Source organism: Branchiostoma lanceolatum, chromosome 2 (assembly GCF_035083965.1).
Source record: "Branchiostoma lanceolatum isolate klBraLanc5 chromosome 2, klBraLanc5.hap2, whole genome shotgun sequence".
Classification (NCBI taxonomy): Eukaryota; Metazoa; Chordata; class Leptocardii; order Amphioxiformes; family Branchiostomatidae; genus Branchiostoma; species Branchiostoma lanceolatum.
The window spans coordinates 8,034,996-8,053,635 of record NC_089723.1 but is presented as its reverse complement, the minus strand read 5'-3'; the positions used below and the strand labels follow the sequence as shown (position 1 = coordinate 8,053,635).

The 18,640-nt window shown below is 41.5% G+C and overlaps 1 protein-coding gene across 2 annotated transcripts; it reads left to right on the top strand.

Moving 5' to 3' along the window:
* The first annotated feature begins 89 nt into the window (after positions 1–89).
* Positions 90–18,274, top strand: LOC136427335 (uncharacterized). 2 transcript variants are annotated; one of them, XM_066416152.1, is made up of 7 exons: positions 90–248; positions 7,717–8,279; positions 9,396–9,608; positions 10,620–10,778; positions 12,770–12,901; positions 13,959–14,075; positions 15,785–18,274. In XM_066416152.1, the coding sequence occupies exons 2-7, from the start codon at positions 7,728–7,730 to the stop codon at positions 15,917–15,919; spliced, it is 1,308 nt and encodes a 435-aa protein (XP_066272249.1). In that variant the 5' UTR covers positions 90–248; positions 7,717–7,727; the 3' UTR covers positions 15,920–18,274. The 2 variants fall into 2 exon arrangements, with proteins under 2 accessions (XP_066272249.1, XP_066272250.1); XM_066416153.1 differs by lacking the exon at positions 90–248 and adding an exon at positions 7,050–7,250.
* Positions 18,275–18,640: the final 366 nt, after the last annotated feature.

The window sequence follows — 18,640 nt, the reverse complement described above, 5'->3', positions numbered from 1 at the left end:
ATAACCTCCTTGATTTTTCGTAGTTTCCCGCTCAACAGGCATGCCGGGTACTGATTGACCCCATGCGCCCATAGCGTGATACCGGCACGCAGTGACACCGGCTCATTTGCTGCAGCGAACCGGCGTGCTACATACTGCATACAAAAGGCGGTCTTTAGACAAGAGCTGTGTTCCCCAAAGAATGGTCTAAGCGCTGTCTTTTCTCTGAAATTACAGTGACCAGACAGAGTCCGATTGTCATCAACAAGGTTTGTTGTGTTGTATTCTATTTCTTCCACAATTTTGGCAATAATTCTTGGCAGCAGGATCATACTGTGCTGTCAGATGTGTGTTTCCTTGCCCTGGCCTCTCAATAACCCACGCGCTGGCTGAAATTAGGTTATCTTAGCGATTATGTAACCCCGTTGGGCTGTACCAAACGGCTGTAAAATTATCCTGTAGAGCTGGCTCTCCCAGACGGGAACAGCACTTTTCCTGACTATTTCCGGAGTAGACTGGGCGTCGAAACGAGCATCGTGCTGCGTGAGTCATTGTGTAAGGAGATCAACAGCATTTTCTTGCTGCGTACTGTCTGACACAATGCACACTCATGTGTATGCAGCGCCATATGCACAGCAATGTATTCCCTACACTTGATTCTGACCGGATTTGAACGCAAATCGCTGGCGTTTGGTGTTTGCGCTGCTTCCACCAAGAAGTAAGGCTCTACTGAAGCCGCTTACCTAATATGGAAACCAATGCTACTGTGTTACACAATGTACCCCCCCTGTTCACGTAGTAGACTGTTCCACATGAGGGTTTTCCTTTTTGATCCCTTCTCTCTTGGTTTCTGTTCTTCCTTCAATGTGCCATTCAATGTCATTTCAGATGGTAATAATAATGATTAAAAGGAATTAGCTACTTGTAGTAGGAATTTTAGCTTGTACCTAAAGGGAGATTGGTTCCTGTTGAATGATCTAATCTGTTCTCCCTTGATCCATCCATGTGAATAAATTATGGCCTCTCCCCAATAGCATGATCACATCATCAGAAAGTCAATGCGTGATACAAATACACATACGTCTTTCCGTACTAAATAATTCACATCGATGGTAATCGCCCAACAAAATAGAGAGGCCACAGTTATGATCAGGCTCGTATTGCAAAAATCAAATCATATCAATCTTAATTGCACAACAATTGTAACGGATACAATGTATGACATGCTAGAAAGTACTATATAACTTTAATTATTTTTTTATAACGAAAGTTTTTTTATATCTTCGCAATATACTAGTATTCTATTTACCGGGAACAAGAAAAACATAACAAAGAAATCTAAGTATGATGGTATATACAGATCAGAATATACAGTAGATATTGTGTACATTACAAGTTTGTGTCTGAGATGATGCAGTTTATTTTGCGTCGAGCGCTAGATATATACATAAGGTATTAGCTCAGATATATGTAGTAGTAGTAGTAGTAGAACCTTTATTTTACTTGGATAGCCTTGTCGACCTGTACAACTTATAACTTTATACTTGTACATGGAAATAGAGTCAGGGACATGACAAGTAGGACATGACATAATTTTGAATTGACGAAAGGTACACGAAAATGCAGTAGGCGTCTGTGGGAAGATACGTAGACAAGTGAACACAAGTGTTACCATTGTGTAAAGTAAAGGCCCTGGGGATCCTCCTTTTAGCTATAGGGACATCGCGCCGCGTGACGTAACGATCGGATGATGTTTGAAAATGACGTCACCTCTTCAATGATCACCCGGGGGCTGAATGTGCAATCGTGCAAGTTGGTCAAAATTTACTCTCCCAGCAAAGGTTTCATTCAGGGATTTAGTAGTGACCGCGATGGAAATGAAAAAAAAAATCGTTGCCACAACAAACCTCCGTCCAAAACCTCTGCTTGGATAGCATGTCAAAATGGGGTCACGTGGGTCGTAGAGGTCAGCCATCTGAAGAAGCACCGGTTGGCCAACAGGTGCTCGTAAATCATGAAACTAATTAGAATTTTCCCAAACAACCCAGCTGTACTTTGGCCACCTGTCGTCGTTAACTCCTCTACTAGCAAAAGATGATGAGTTGCAAGTAACTTGGGTGTCTTGCAGACTTTGTTTGAACCTTTGTTTACTCATGATAAGCTCTCAAATAGGCCTAGAGGCCGCTTTTCATTGAGGGCATGAGGGAAGAGGTAACTCGGGGTCAGGCAATATATAACACAGATACACATTACATAATGTAGGTTGTAATCATCATCATCATTCTTCCGGATTTACTCCGGTGAGATGCAATCAATAAAGTTTTTCCAGTACGATCTGTCCTTCATCGGATAATAATGCAGAACCTGACAGGCCAGTGTCTCTTTCAATCAATGTCAATAAAGTAGTGTGAGGTCTTCCAACTCGGCGTTTTCCCTCGGGTAGCCAATGCATTAGTCGCCCAGCAGGTTCGTCACTGCGAACAACTTGCCCCGCCAGAATTCAATCAAGCCTCCTGTGGCCGCTCGCCGCCCTGTAACCGCTTCGCCACCCGGACAGACATCCCCGGACAGCTGGAGTTTGCGTTATACAGACTAGCGTCGTCGCAGTACTGATGAAATGGGTGGCAGAGAGCCATAGACTGATAGAGTTGCTTATTTGTTAGATGGCTTCTCCATGATACATTTCTAATAAGTTCTAATAAATCTATAAACATATGCCGTTACATAGACAAATGGTACAAAACACATAAACAGGGTGAAACATGGTCCATGACTCGTGTCCGTTCGGGTATCTTCGTATTCGGATCCGATGGCTTTATGGTTATATGAGAGCACCGAAATACAGAATACCTGTATGAAACCAATTAGGAGGTTATAGTCACCCTATCTCGCGGGTTCCAGCTGATCTCCAAGCAGATGTTGAACGACAAAATAAAATTGTGACGTTTCTCAAGCTCCCAAGCAGCTACAGCTACAAAGAAACGTTACGCTTTTCCCTTTCTGCATCTGCTTGGAGATAGGGCTCCAGCCACCAATCAGACCAAATTTCACGGTGCTCGTCTTTCCCCGGGAGCCAGCCTCCCCTGTGACCGCCCTCCTCATCACCCATCCCGATCACGTTCAGAACCCGACCCGATACGGGCCCCAGCTATAGTGTAGCTTGCGTCTTGCCGCACATTCTCTTATCCTGTGGAGAAGATTCTGTACATCAGTAATTTGTCATCTTATGTAATATTTGCAGAAGACAGGCGGGAACCTGGACTTCACAGCGCATGATATATGGAAGAAGTGTAAACGGTACTCCATACATAAGATCTTGCCAGTCGTCTGAGGTTGGTAGGTTGCGTTTTAGCGTTCATACTCTTCTATTGTCCTAAACAGAGCATGCAGCCGTTTTTCGCGAGCAGATTGTCTGTCTGAAGCCTCCCGGCCATTTTGCGGTTTGCCAGACGCCACATAACCACCTGTGCTTGATATATATATACATGTATATGCACATCACGCCATGAGACAAACAGATGGGCTGATAACAGCGCCTTGTATTTCCCGTACGTAGTATTCTTACACGCTAGTCTCGTAGCAACGGTGAATACGCCGGCAAAACCAACCACCCAAGCTTGCATATATTTGTTCTCATGTCCTTTGGCTGTAGCCTCTACCAGGCTCCACGGATGGCTGAAAAAATGGTAGAAATTGGCCAAATAGAGTGAATAGTGTGCTAAGGTAGTCGGCTACGGAGAGAGGGTCAAATCTGCCATCCTAGAGCGGCAAACTGTACCCCTGTAGCAGACTAAACTCCGCTTGCATGTTTTTCTGTCTATTTGGCCAATTTCTACTCTTTCCAGCCGCCTCTGGAGCCTGGTAGAGGCTACGTTTGCTGGACCATGGGAATGTTGAAAACACTGACTTGGGTTATTCTGCAAAATACTAATGGTTATTGACGCTTTGATAGTATTATACAAGCAGTTGTGCTGACTTATACAATATCTATATCGGACGAGATCTCGTGCAGAGCCTCTGGTCACGCATCAGGTATATTTGGCGATCGCCCATTGGATGATATCACCAATCACTTGTCTGTAGACGTCGTGTTTACTTCATGTGTACTGTACATGGAGCAAACATCTTGCAATGCTAGTATTTGTGCAAGACGCAACTATAGTCTCTACCAAACTGACTACACCTTTGCCAGGGGAGTTTGGCCACTCCCATAGGTTGCCATTTGCAGGCGCAGTTACCTATTCTTTCTGCGCAATGATTGACTCATCCAAATGAAGCTATGGGGTAGCGCCTGGAGTCGCGCGGCGATGTGATTCGTACCTATTTCCTCTGCTCTTATATAATGAAGGTGGTTGGGTAGATGTTTGCCTGTACTTTGACCCTCTCTTTGTTTCCTATCACCATTCCCATCACTCCTCCCCTCCATCTCTTTCTTTTATCGTTATCGTACCTATCTCCGGGTTACCAGCTGTGCGGATGAGTCTGTCGCTTCTGCGCAGTATTCAGTTCTCGCCTTATATAGGTTGGGTATATGGATCAGCCAATCACAGCGTATGAAAGATAGTGGGGAAATGTTAACGATAATCTTGCCGTGGACTGACTCTCCTGGTCAATTATTCCCTCTTTTGCCGTACCCCTGTAGGAAGTACTCTGTCATGTTTTCAATATCTTACGATTGAATGAACATTCTGTCTGCGGCAAACCTTGTAGTGGCAGAGATGTTTATGTGGGCAGAATTATCAATCGGCTTTTAACAAGTTTCTAGAATAGAAAGGCAGCACGATGTTTGGATATCAGTGTCATTTCATAATTTCATTCTTTTCATCAGTGACGTCAGTCCCGTCATCATAGTGGAACAATAGTGTCTTATGATTGAAGAGCTCTTAATCTGGAACACAAGGCCTGAAGGCGAAGTAAGCGTGGGCACTTGAGACGGCTCTTGGTATGTAATTCAGACTAGGAAAGTCGGTATTGATTAACTCAAATATTTCTATGTTTGGCCGCAGACGCAATTCACTACTATTTGTTTCGACATCACAGCGATTCATCTGGAATTTACACGTTTGCCCAAAGCTCAGAGAGTTTCTGTTTTGTTTTGCCTTAAATTTTGATCATTGATACAACGATACGTCAACATCGATGAAGGATAGACATCCAGGTAGTACGATACGTCAGATAACAGTTACTCAAACAATTTGTTATATTTGAAAACGGTCAGACGTCTTAGTCACTGACGGAAGACAGCAGATGCTGTCTGAAACGTCTGACCGTTCTCACTGATATATCCAGTTGCTTCAGTTACTGTTATATTACGAATGATATGTCAATTTCGTATCTTTGATATTTGCGCTGTAATGTTTGATATCTCGATCACCTTTTTTGCATAGTTGACATCTCCTACAGTTGTGTCACCTAATTTGTTATTCAAGCATATACACTCACATTGAACAGATCCTCAAGCCCATTTTTTGGTAGCCTGAGTATCACCCAAGTTAGTTTACAAACGGGGAGAATATGGGAGCCCTGGTAAGCTAACTAGGACGGCACTCAGGCTATGTTCTTGGATCAGTCTTTCTGAAAATGACCATAGCGTCCGTTGAAAATTTTCACATTTCTTGTGTTGGAAAGAATTAAGGTTTCAGTTATGTTTCTTTGGTGACCAATGCAATACAATACCAGAAATAAAGTATCTTCTGACGTAATAAAAGTCTACACAACGTTCTTATCATCAAACAGAACAGACCCAACAGACGTTGCCTTCTGGAACAAATGTCGCCGCCTGTGACGTTCACGGGACGTTCTTTAGAACAATGAAATGGTCTAGATCTTTGCATCGATTGGCGTTATTTTCCAGTCGAATGCCTTCAACGTATTGTTAGACTTCTAAGTGAATCTAACGGTATTGCATGCGCTGTGATGTACTTTTAACAACAGCTGTTCTGCAATGACAGTGACTTGACAGGTTGGTATGGCAGCTATCAACAGGCCCAAACTCTCGTGTTTCATCCGTCTGGCGTCGCCACATTTTTGTGGTCCATGCACTTGCGTGCCGACAGGATAACCAAGATTGACAGAGGACAGGAGGCATGTATGTTGTATGTTAGAGCCGGTTCAAGAATTTTACGAAGCTACAAAGTGATGATTGAATCTTAAGCGCTTAGACAGTCATACGTTACTATATTTTCAAGTGTATCAAGTGAAAAAATGCAACATGCACATACCACCTCCTTGCACATACCTTTAAAAAATTAGAAATGAGAAATAATACAACATAACCGGCCAAAAAAAAATGTAACGACAAAGAGTAAGTATCGGGAAAAATCATGGGGGTAAAATTACCGAAAACCTGCCCCATGGAGAGTATGTTGCTTGAACTGTTGGGTTGAAAAACACACCAACTATCTATCCACCGGTATTAAAGAGGGAAGAAATCCGTCCTTTATTTGCTAAATGGGACAGTAAACGAGGGACGGCCCTTTTTCTTTTGTTGATAATCCTCCTGGGATAGGCTCCTGATATAAGGCTTATGATCATAAATGATACAGAACAGTTAGACGGCGTTTGATAGGGTATGGATTTGCATGAATATACTGAAAAGGGAACCAAATTTTCTCAGTAACCTGTGAATAATTACGGGGAATGCTTTATTTTTCCCTCTTATCGCAAAACATGATCTAAGGAGCTTTTCCAAAAAGACCCACTACATGTATTAAGCAAAACCACGCGTAGATCCCAAGCCAAGTCCCTGCATCTGCTTTGAGATTACCGAGGCTGCACGTGGTTGGATGATCACTGACCTCCTTTCAACATGAGGTGACCCGGGTCACTGTTTACCCATCGTAACCAGATAAACAACGGTCGCCACGCCTCCGTTCATTGTTCCGGGTTTTGCAATAGGCCCATACTGACGTCATCAATCATCCATGTTACCGGGGCCGTACGAGTATGGGCGAAACCACACAATGAATAGGGGGAGTCTCATCTGAGGAGACTACCGAATAAGATTAATAAAGACAACATGACTAATATGAAATGACAACCACTGCATACCATACGTAACTTTTCACAAAAGCAGTCGCTAGTGTGTCTTGGAGGCCGATGAAAATGTTACCTAAGTCCTGTTCTGCTTTCTTGTACCCGGTGACCTCAATCTGGAACACCTGAGATAGTCACGCCACCCGGCATTCATTCGGCGCAGAATTAGCTTCAACCGTTGCCAGTATGGCTTACATATTAATGTGACATAACGGTGAGACCTGGTCTTATACAATGTAAGTAATACATTCGGTGCAGCTCAGAACTTGCCTTTCTAACATGGTTTTGAATGTTTTACCTTATTTAGCTCGTGATGTTTAGTAGTGACGCAGTAGTGACAGGTGCATAGCCAGGACGACATGCGCTCCTAATCATGGTGGTACCGAGAACCACAGGTGTGGGCGCAAATTAAGGCGAATAGCGGAAATACGTCTGCGCTACCATTTTCCCTTGTTGTGGTCTCTATTGGCGTGTTTCTGTTTTCTCACCAATATCTTAGTGGACAATGTGTTTTAGAACAGGTGTTATTTTCTTACGTGTTCCGTCCGTACTCAGATGCGGAACTAGACATACAGAGTGTGTGTTAGCTGTCAGACCAACGGTAAACTAACGTTACATCCCCCACTTATCATTTTGTATGTACAATTTACAAATGACTATTCTCCTTTGTAATTGATATTGACATTCACGCTTTTTCCGCAGAGTGAAGAAACATGGGGGCTTACAAAGAGCACATGGAGAATGTTCTAACCAAGCGGCAGAAGGCGGCCGATAGTTCCGGGCCCACGCCCAACGGCCTGGCTGCGGACAGGAAGGTAGTCGGCGTTGCCGGCAAGTGGTACGACGTCACCACGTTCGTCGACCGGCACCCCGGCGGCGACGTCCTGAAGTACTTCCTGAATAAAGACGCCACCGACGTCTTCCGCAGCAGTCACCCCGTCAGCGGCGTCTCCGAGAAGTACCTTAAGTCGCTTAAGGTTGTGGGCACCTACAAGTACGACTTCGACGCCGACCCGTTCAACCAAGACATGCGGGGTCTCTACGAGCGGCTCCTGAAGGAGGGGTACTACAAGACGAACCTATGGTGGTACGCCCGTAAGGTGGCCGTCTGTGGGCTGATCTTCGCCGCTATGCTGTGGCTAGTGGTGGGGTTCCAGCAGACATGGGTCCACTGTCTAGCCGGGGTTCTGCTCGCTATCTTCTGGCAGCAGATCGGATTCATGATGCACGACCTCATGCATCACCAAATCTTTGAAACTCAAAAGGTAAGACAGAACGCACCTCTATTCATTGGTTACTTTTCTAACGTTACATACATTCCTGAAGCTTAGGCATGAAGGATATTTTATTCTCTATCCAAACTATAGAACTGGGCAAGTTTGTGAAAAGTGCCATTTTATTGAATAAAGAAATATTACCTTTCAATATGTTTATTTTATAACATAGATAAATAAACATGAAAACTATCTAGTATGTAGAATCTATGGATCTTTGTCTCTAAAGATAGGAAGACCTATGTCCCTTGTGACACCTTGTCAAGTTTATCATAAGATAGATGACAAAATCAATGTCATAAGATGTTTATTTCTGTGTAGAAGTTTCATTACATTGAGATCATTGTATGAGATGTCCTTTGATGGTAATTTTATGTTAGGCCACACCAATTTTATATGTTGATTCTCAGATTTTTTATAGAAAAAAGTTGGAGTGACAGGGCGAAAAAAAATGGAAAAAAAATTTTGTTTGCAAATAGTCTGTATCTGTATCTTTATAGCCGGTATAACCGCCATTAGGCGTAACACACCAACTTCGCAGGCACGCCGCGCGGCAGCAGCTGATCATATTAGTGTTTAGTCTGGGGTGAAGATAAGGGTTTACATAACTTGGAGAATAAGAGGATTATTCAAGTTTCAGCTTTGTATGGCTCATAATATGCAATGAACCCCTTCCTTTGATCTAGTACTATAATTGCAGTAACAAAATCACCTTTTGCTATGTAATATATGGATTGATATTGAGAAATACTTTTAATAAATGAAAAATTATAACTTGTGATAAAATGTGACCACACTTTTTAGGTATGTGCAGGCCTTTATAATCTATTTTGGTGGCTATTGAGTTTCACAACTGAACAAATAGTAGAAAAGTAAGGAAAATTTTGTGAATGGGAATAGTCAATAGTGATCCAATTTTCTTTTTCAAAATGGCAAAAACTGGACAGGCTATTCCGAGAAGCAACAAATGAAATTGGTGTGGCCTTATCTATGTATTGTATTTATCTTCTTTCCAAGAAGAGTAGTAGTAGTCAATAGACAGCTATATTGGAGAGACGAAAACACAAAACACTAATAAAACTAATAAACTGTATTTGTCCTCTCCAGGTGACCAACCTTGTGGGCACGTTTGTGGGGTCGGTCTGCTTCGGCGTGAGCGCCAACTGGTGGCGTGACGAACACTGGGTGCACCACATGCTGACCAACACGATATGCTACAAGACGGACTTTCAGGACCCACAGGTGTTTGAGCCCACCTGGGCCCAGAATGTCATGCTGTTTCCGCTGATGAAGACCAAGTTTCAGGCCTTCCTGGTTCAGGTGAGGACTACCTAAGTTGTTATTCAAGTACATGTATATATAGAATACAACACGGCGTATTCCGTATCACCCGAGGTGCCAGCCTGAGAAAACACACATTTCAATGCGGAATACGCCAAAAGTTGAGGGAGTTTTGTGTCCTCGAAGACAAAACTGTAACAACATTGATTCCAACCTCCGAATCCGGTGGAACCGGCGCGCTCGAAATGCATTCTAAATATTCTATGGAAGCCTGTGTGATACAACTCTAGAACCTCATGTGATACTGATAGTTATCACACAGTCTGGAACACCCCTATCAGGCCCAGGCATGACATAAGTACATTCACAGAACATTGAACAGATCCTCCAGCCATCTAGCTTGGTATCTAAACTTGTTATAGTTGCTGAGTCTCTGCAGCTATAATAGGTTTGAATACCAGGCTATCATCCTTCTTTTTTTGTCAGTATTACTGAAAATTACCATAGTGTCTGTTGAAAATTTGCACATAACTTGTGCTGGAATGAAATTTTCAGGTTTGTTTATTTGGTGACTTCTAAGTAATTCACTGTTGCCACGCTGTGTTGTTCTAGAATATGATTATTTCTTATGAAAATTTAGTACTGCCCAGTCACAGCCACAAGCTATAGCACAAAGCATTATTTCTGAAAGTGCAATATTAGGGCCCAAAATATGGAAATAAAAAAAAAATGCTGAAATCTTTATGGTAGTGACATTTACTAACACTATTTAGCACAGTTGCATAATAACTTCATACTTTGAGCATTTCAAAACTGCGCAATAATGTGTCGTACAATGATTCCCTTAGTTTCGCGAGCCTACAGAAACCCTGGCGATGATTTTCAGTGGGTTCTCACATCACAACGACAGCATAGCTTTGCATAATGGACATCCCTATGCATGATAGTGTTGTTTGAAGTAATCATTGTATAGAAATGACTAAATAAGTTGACTTTCAAAATCCGATTTTCAGGCCCTAATATTGCTTGGGTTTTCTCTTTTGTTATCAGATTCAGCACATCATCTTCATCCCAGCCTGCATGATCGGTGGACGTCTGGATGCCATCATCGGCAGCTACAAGGAGGAGAAGGAGTTCCGGCAGTACATCGCGTTTGGCCTCCACTGGATGTGGATGTGTGCACTGCTGTCCCTCCTACCGAACTGGGAGGTAAGTATGGAGATACAGTTTTAAAAAAAAGTTAAAGTCCTTCCCGCACCGAAAGGTGCGTAAGGCGGCGCCCTTCTATGATTCCAAAGCTCTTGGGCCGCACAACTTTGTGCAAGTCACTACAGCAGGGGGCTAGTCCTCTTTCCCAAATGCTGAGTGCTAAGCAGAGAAAGCAGTTTGTACCATTTTTAGAGTCTTTGGTATGACCCGGCCGGGGTTCGAACTCACGACCTACCATATGCAAGGTGAACACTCTACCCACTAGGCCATTGCACCGGTGTTTGGGGATACAGACAGTACTGTAAATGCAGAAATGTTCGCAGGGATTTAATTTTCTATAGGGAGAAAGCAGAGTGTTGGTTTTGAATTGCGTTTGAAACAGTAGTAGTGCTACAGTCACACAATGGAACGGCTTTTGCCGGTGGTTTTAAGTTCGCGGTTAAGAGTTCACCGCGAAAACCACAACATAAAACCACCACAAATACTTCTGCATTTACAGTACTTTTGCCTAATTTCAAAAAAAGGCAACTAACATGGATGCCAGCCTGTAGCTTCACCCCTGTTTTTAGAGCGACTAACAGCATGGACATGAACCTAAGCAGGATGACATGCAGGCTTTGGAAGGTCATGGTCGATGAAACGCTGTCCAGTGTATTGAATTTTTCAGAACTGGCCATGCCAATGTACAGATAGTTAATGCAATTGGGTAAAAGATCCAACCAGTCATTGAGAAAGGCTCACAATAAGAACTGAGAATAACCTGCTTTGTGAGGTGAACAAACTTTACATTTTATTGAATGAATAAAAACTGTTTTTTGCATACCAGTATTTATGTGCTCACAAGCTAAGTACGGGTCATGGCGATAAAGTAGATCTGAAAAACAATTTAAGGATGTCCCAGTAGTACTGTAAATGCATTTAAGTTTGCATGGTTTTTATTTCGCGCTAAGGCGAAAATGGGGTGTTCGCGGTGGTTTTAAGTTTGCGGCAGCGCTATAGTCACATACTGCTACAGTATTGGACAAAAATGTTCGCGGTGGTTTTAAGTTCGCGGTGAAACGGTCGCCGCGAAAACCGCGAACATAAAACCACCGCAAATATTTCTGCATTTACAGTATCTTACTAATACAATCATGAGTAATGTATACTAGTGACCCCCCCCCCCCTTACACAAAGACCCTCCTTACAAACACACTTGCAAACACCTGTGCACCCTAGTGTAGTGAGTGTTCTTCCCCGTAGACCACTCAACAAGGGATGGGTGCCAGAACAAGGGTTTGTGGCGGCTTTTGCACCTGGGCACCGGTGTGGTGGTCAGGACCATATGCTGCCATACATACGCACACACGTACATACGCACCAACGTGGTGGTCAGGACCATATGCTGCCATACATACGTACACACATACATACATACACACCGGCTTGGTGGTCAGGACCATATGCTGGCATACATACGCACACATGTACATACGCACCAGCGTTGTGGTCAGGACCATATGCTGCTATACATACGCACACACGTACATACGCACACATGTACATATGCACATACGTACATACGCACATACGTACATACGCACATACGTACGTACACACCGGCGTGGTGGTCATTACCATATGCTGCCATACATATGCACACATACGCCCAAAAAACATGCAACCATATGCACATACGTAAACACATGAGCCTTGGTGTTCAGGTTTAACTTCCTCTCACTTCTTAAGACAGCTGTAAGTGTAAGGACAGATCTGTATCTATATCATAGCCAATTTAACTGCCCTTCAGCGAAACACACCAGCTTTGCATGCACACAGCGCGGCAGCAGCTGGTAATATTACACTGAACAACCAGTTACAACTAACCTTTGCACATCTAGCTGTAGGAATTGTTTACAATTATGTAATGAGGATACTCCTACAGATAGAACTTATAACACATGATTTCATACAAGGAATACTTATTGAAAGTCGTCTGTCCATGTCCACAGGAGCGAGCGGTGTTCTACGCTATTGCTGCCTTTGGGGAGGGCCTTCTGCACATCCAGATCCTGATCAACCACTACGCCAAGGACATCTTCCTGAAGGACGAGCTGCACCAGATGGAGTTCTACAGATACCAGGTGGGGAAAGTTTCCTTAGGCTGAGTTTACACACACATTCCTCCTTAGGCTGAGTTTACACACACATTTCTCCTTAGGCTTAGTTTACACACACATTTCTCCTTAGGCTTAGTTTACACACACATTTCTCCTTAGGCTGAGTTTACACACACATTTCTCCTTAGGCTTAGTTTACACACACATTTCTCCTTAGGCTTAGTTTACACACACATTTCTCCTTAGGCTTAGTTTACACACACATTTCTCCTTAGGCTTAGTTTACACACACATTTCTCCTTAGGCTGAGTTTACATACACATTTCTGAGCACACTTGCAAGTTATAGTGTGTAAACCGGGCCTTAGTCTCTACCAGACTCAACAAGTTGCTCAACAGGTAGCCTCTACCAGGCTCCAGAGGCGACTGGAAAGAGTAGAAATTGGCCAAATAGACAGAAAAACATGAAAGAGGAGTTAGTTTCCTATAGGGGTACAGTTTGCCGCTCCCGTGGATGGCATATTTTACCCTCTCTCCATAGCCAACTCCCTGGTGAAACTAGTCACCCTATTAGGCCAATTTCTACTATTTTTCCAGCCATCCCGCAGGGCCTGGTAGAGGCTACTCAACAGGACCCTAGCCTTTATTTTGGGTCGACCTCTGGCAAGGGACATGAAATTTTTGATCTGACATCTGAGTAATGAAAATGTTGTTGTTTTCTGAGTAATTAAGATGTTGTTGTCTTGACACAACTTTCCTTCCTTCACTCAAGTTAAAATAAGTTCCTCAAGCTTCAGTTAGGGACGTCCCTCAGACAGGACATTAAATGGAGGTCCCATGTAAAGGAGAGCCACACCTCGAGCACTTAAAAAACCCACCACACTTATTGAAAAGAGCAGGGATCCTTCAAGGTGTGAGCAGATCAAACCTTGCATTCTGGTCCGGGTTGACATCTTGAAAAGGTGATAGTCACCTGTTATGCTAATCCTTCCATAAATGTGGTGAATCTCAATGAATAAATATCAATTTTGCAAGGCCAAATCTAGATTCATCAGTACTTACTCATTTCTTTTCCCCCTCAGACGGAGCAGAACATCAACATCTCCAACCCCTGGTGGATGGACTGGTTCCACGGTGGTCTCAACTTCCACATCGAGCACCACTGCTTCCCGCGTGTTCCTCGCCACAACCTGCGCAAGGTTCGTTTTGTTTGTTTGTTTTCTTGTTGTTCACCTTGCAGTGCCTAAGCTAGTGGCACATAGGACTGCAGGTTTCCTTGCTGTTTCTGTAGCATGCAGGGTATATGTTTACAGGGAGGGGTTGCTAGCCCTTTCCCTTTAACATGCATGCGAGAGAAAAAAAAGAATTTTTTGCAAATAGTCTGTTGTGAAGATAAGGGTTTACAAAACATAAAGAATAAGAGGATTATTCAAGTTTCAGCTTTGTATGGCTCATTTTATGCAATGAACCCCATTCTTTGATCTAGTACTGTAATTTCAGTAACAAAATTACCTTTTGCTTTGTAACATGGATTGATGTTGAGAAATAGTTTCAATAAATGAAAAATTATAACTTATGATAGAATGTAACCACACTTTTTAGGTATGTGCAGGCCTTTATAATCTATTTTTGTGGCTATTGAGTTTTACAATTGTATAATAGTAAAATTGTGACTAAAAAGTTGTGAATGGCAATAGTGCCCCAATTTTTTTTTTTAAAAATGGGAAAAACAGGAGAGGCGATTCCGAGAAGCAAAAAAAAAAAATGGTGTGGCCTTATCTTTTGGTTTTTCTTATGTTTCTTGGCCATACCACACCAATAAAAACGTATAAAATAGAAATGGCAACATGATAAAGCAACTAAAATCACAACCAAAACAAGCTGGGGCCTAACCTCTGCTTGGAGAGTAGCTAAGCCTTCTAAAATCAAAATGGACGAGGGCCTCTGCACACATGTTTTGTGTGAAGGCACTAAGCCGAAGTGGAGGACGGGTTTGTGAGTTTTGCTGCCCAAACACATAACCCTCTCACCTGGGAAACACAGCTCTCTTATAAAAGCCTCGCAACCAACAATAGAAACACTTAGTATTCTGTGATTGTTAGCTGCCACAGTTACAGAGTGAAATATATTCTGGTAGATTAGGCAGGATTCCATCAGAAATCTGGTTTGATCCAAATCTCCAAGCAGATGTCAAACCTCCTTGATACTGTAATTCAGTTTATCCTCACGGTAGCAAAATTTCACGGTGTAAGGAAAATGGACATATTCACTGAACTTTAACTTCAAGGTGGCGGTTAGAAGATTTTTCACGGTGATGATAAGTTCCCGGTACAGAGGTGACCATGAAAACAGTGAACATAAAGTTACAGTACTGTGAAAGAAACAAGAATCACAGTTACTGTATGACTTAAGCTACAGCAACTGTTTTTTAGCAATATTTTGTTGATCTTTCTGCTGTTGCCTGTAATTTAAACAATTCATCACCAAAAAGACATTTAGAACTCTGCAAAAAGAGATGCAAAATAAGATGGAGCCATGCATCTGCTTAGAGAAAAGGCCAATGTTTTTAGTGTTTGACTTTGTACCAGATCCTAATCATCCTGAATTCACCTTAATTTGATCATGTGGACTACTGTAATCTGCTTCTGAGCGATGTTTGTACCTTCTGTATCTATATCTATATACAAAGTATCTGGTATACCTGGCGAGCTGGGTAACACACCAGCTTTGAAGGTACATGGCACAGCATTGATCGACTTGTCGCACCATACATTTGTATCTTTGCATATCTAACTGCAAGTGTGGTTTGAAGCCATTTGATGAGGATACTCCTAGTGTACGGTGTGGCAACCAATTTCACTCTACGGTGATTCTAGGAAAGAAACAATTTTTCACCCTTCCATTGCAGGTGGGAGACATGATTCAGGAGATATGCCGTAAGCACAACGTTCCCTACGACTCTTCCCCGTTCACCACCGTCATCTGGCGTACGCTGAACACCCTCTACAACATGAAGTTCCTGTTCAAGCTGGATCCACGCTAAATGGTCAGCAGCCTAGAACAACAACTACAAGGCTTAAGCTACAGCTTACAGCTAAGCTATACACAAGTATGACCATACATGTAACAAGGAAACAACACATACAACAGGACATCTGATAGCTTCTCATTTGGAATTTTTATTTTATTTAAGAAGTCGTTAACATGGAGTACAATAGTTCCATTGGGTGATAACTACTACCATAGAAACTTATATTGTTAAATGCAATGGAGCAGACAGAACAACTGTTGAATACTAATGTACTTTAACTGTAAACATACAAGTAGGTCAAACAATGGTATTTATTTATCAACTGATAGGTTCTTTTGTAGTTTAAATATATGGTTAACATACATTGTGCTACATAGGAAAATATGCTCTACCCCAATGTCTGAATAAGACAAACTTGATACAAATCACATATGTTGTCATTACCTTGTGCATACCAGGGACCATGAGTCAGTGAACTGTTGAATAAAACTAAAACTGTTAATGATGTAAGTTTATGCATTTTGTTTGGGCTATATACACAATAGAAATAATTATTTAGCACACAACTTTTAGTGCAATGCAATTGTCAGTTACCAATGTAACTCTTAAGGATCCAGTATATTAATTTCTAGTTTTATCTATTTCTGAACGAATGAAATCAGTGTAATCAGGAAAAATAACTAATAGCTTGATACTGTAAACCACTTTAATATATCGTCAGGAAAATATAGTTTTGGGGGAAAATGGAGTAGGTCACGGCACTTAATTCTAACGTTGGGAACAAACATTACTGTCTCAAATATGAGAGATCAAATATTAGCAATTATGAAACTTTAGCTGTTGACTAGTGACCGTTAAATCAGCTAGAATTAAGTTACAGTTAACAAATCAAGAATTACAGTATGATGTACTAACTTCAACTGATCTACCCCAGGTAGTAAAGATTAGTCATGAATTATAAGTATGGTCTGGCTGTTTACAATGGTTTAAAAACATAGTCTGGTTGTATATGCCGTGGAGTTATACCTCAAGTATTCAAGTTTGTGGACATTATTGTGGTGTTGTTGTTCTTGAAATCAAATATTTTGTTGATTCGATTGGTGGTGGCTTTATTGTCATGGCACAATAATGGTTATGATTTAGATTTATTTTGTTGTGAGATTCAGAGGATACATTGCATGATATTGTGCAATTAGTAATATCTACTAGCCTAATATGATATAATCTAATAAAGTCAAGTAAAGGTCGCACATCTTTTGGAAAGTCTAGAGTGTACAATAACTGGATACTACCAGTAGATGTGTAATACTAGTAATTTTGTATGACGCTGACATGACTGATTAAAACTCAAGAGTGGAACGTTTCGAAAACACTTAGTTAAGAAGTCTACAACTGTAGTAATAAGATTTCAGTTACATACTGTTAAAGGTTTGTGCCTCTCACTTGAAGATACAACTGATCCACCACCATAGGATGTCATTGCGTTAAGATTTTGGATTGTTGTTTATACATGTAACTACACCTACGTGTCAGAGAAAGCATGAACTTTTTGGTACACTAGTATCTGTAAAGTTTGCTGGATCCGAGTTGATTGTGTGTATATGTGACATGGTGTTATCAGTATATGTGTGTGATTATGATATACTACATAGTAGTAGTGACGATTGCACTTGCCTTATGTATATGAATTTGGATAGTGTACGTTCAAGGGAGTAAATATAAGCATGCCATACATAGTATGAAAGAACTAGGAACTGTACAAGATGTAAGCAGAAAGACGTTGATGTGACTTAGCTCTTTTGCAATGATGTTGCAGGGGTTTAAAAATGAGGCCTTTTTCACTTGTGAAAATTTTCATTACAATTTTGCACATAGTGCTTCAGTGGAAAATCTTTTCATCCTGCCAAAAGGTTTTCATACCTGGACGATTGATGTGATTGTAGCTACCATTAAGAAAACAATGAAATTATGAGTGTTTCGTTGGATCTATAGTTTCATAAGTTAAATCTTCACTTCACTTTGAAATTATGAATTGGGGCATTTTATCTCTTGATTATTTATTTAATATTTGAGATGTTATACCGCAGACATAACTTTGTGCCAAGCATCTTGATTTTATTGTCACCGTTGATTTTGATTTTTACTGATCATGATTTACTGGAGGCATGATCTACTGAGGTTTTTGTACGCACAATTAATTTAATGCACACAAGCTAGTATTATTAATAATGCTGTGATATCATGTTGCACATTGTTTATGAACATCGTATTGCCCCTACAAGCACTGTGGACGATTTGGGAAGAAAAGTATGGAAACCTTTTGAAAATGTGACTAATAATGGTAATAAACAGTAGTGGACACAGGAATGCTTGCTTGAGAAATTTTTGTCTTCGCTTTTCTTTCCTTTGCATATCTTTCGATTCCAAGTCAACATTTTGTAGAATACAGAATGTCCTGCTTGAGGGGGCACCCCCTAGTTTATTTTTGGTCTCAAATTGAGTTTGCACACCCTCAAGTCTAGCGACTGTCCCTTCCAGGAAATACTTCTGAGCCAAAACAACTGTGAATGGGAATGAAGGATATCCCTCTAGCTACAAGAAAACCCGAGTTTGGGTTTCTTCAATCTCTGTAATTTTAGTAAATATTAGAGGGAAAAAGTATTTTCCCATCCAAAATGAGGCGCAAAATTTGGCATTTTCCCGTGGAACTGAAGTTTTACTGAACACATCACA

What these genes read in the sequence shown, in the direction of transcription:
- LOC136427335 (XM_066416152.1), top strand. Translation starts at nt 7,728, where the DNA reads ATGGGGGCTTACAAAGAGCACATGGAGAATGTTCTAACCAAGCGGCAG. An exon ending in TTCAGGCCTTCCTGGTTCAG is followed by an intron (nt 9,609 to 10,619) that starts GTGAGGACTACC and finishes TTTTGTTATCAG; the next exon opens with ATTCAGCACATCATCTTCAT. An exon ending in CTCGCCACAACCTGCGCAAG is followed by an intron (nt 14,076 to 15,784) that starts GTTCGTTTTGTT and finishes CTTCCATTGCAG; the next exon opens with GTGGGAGACATGATTCAGGA.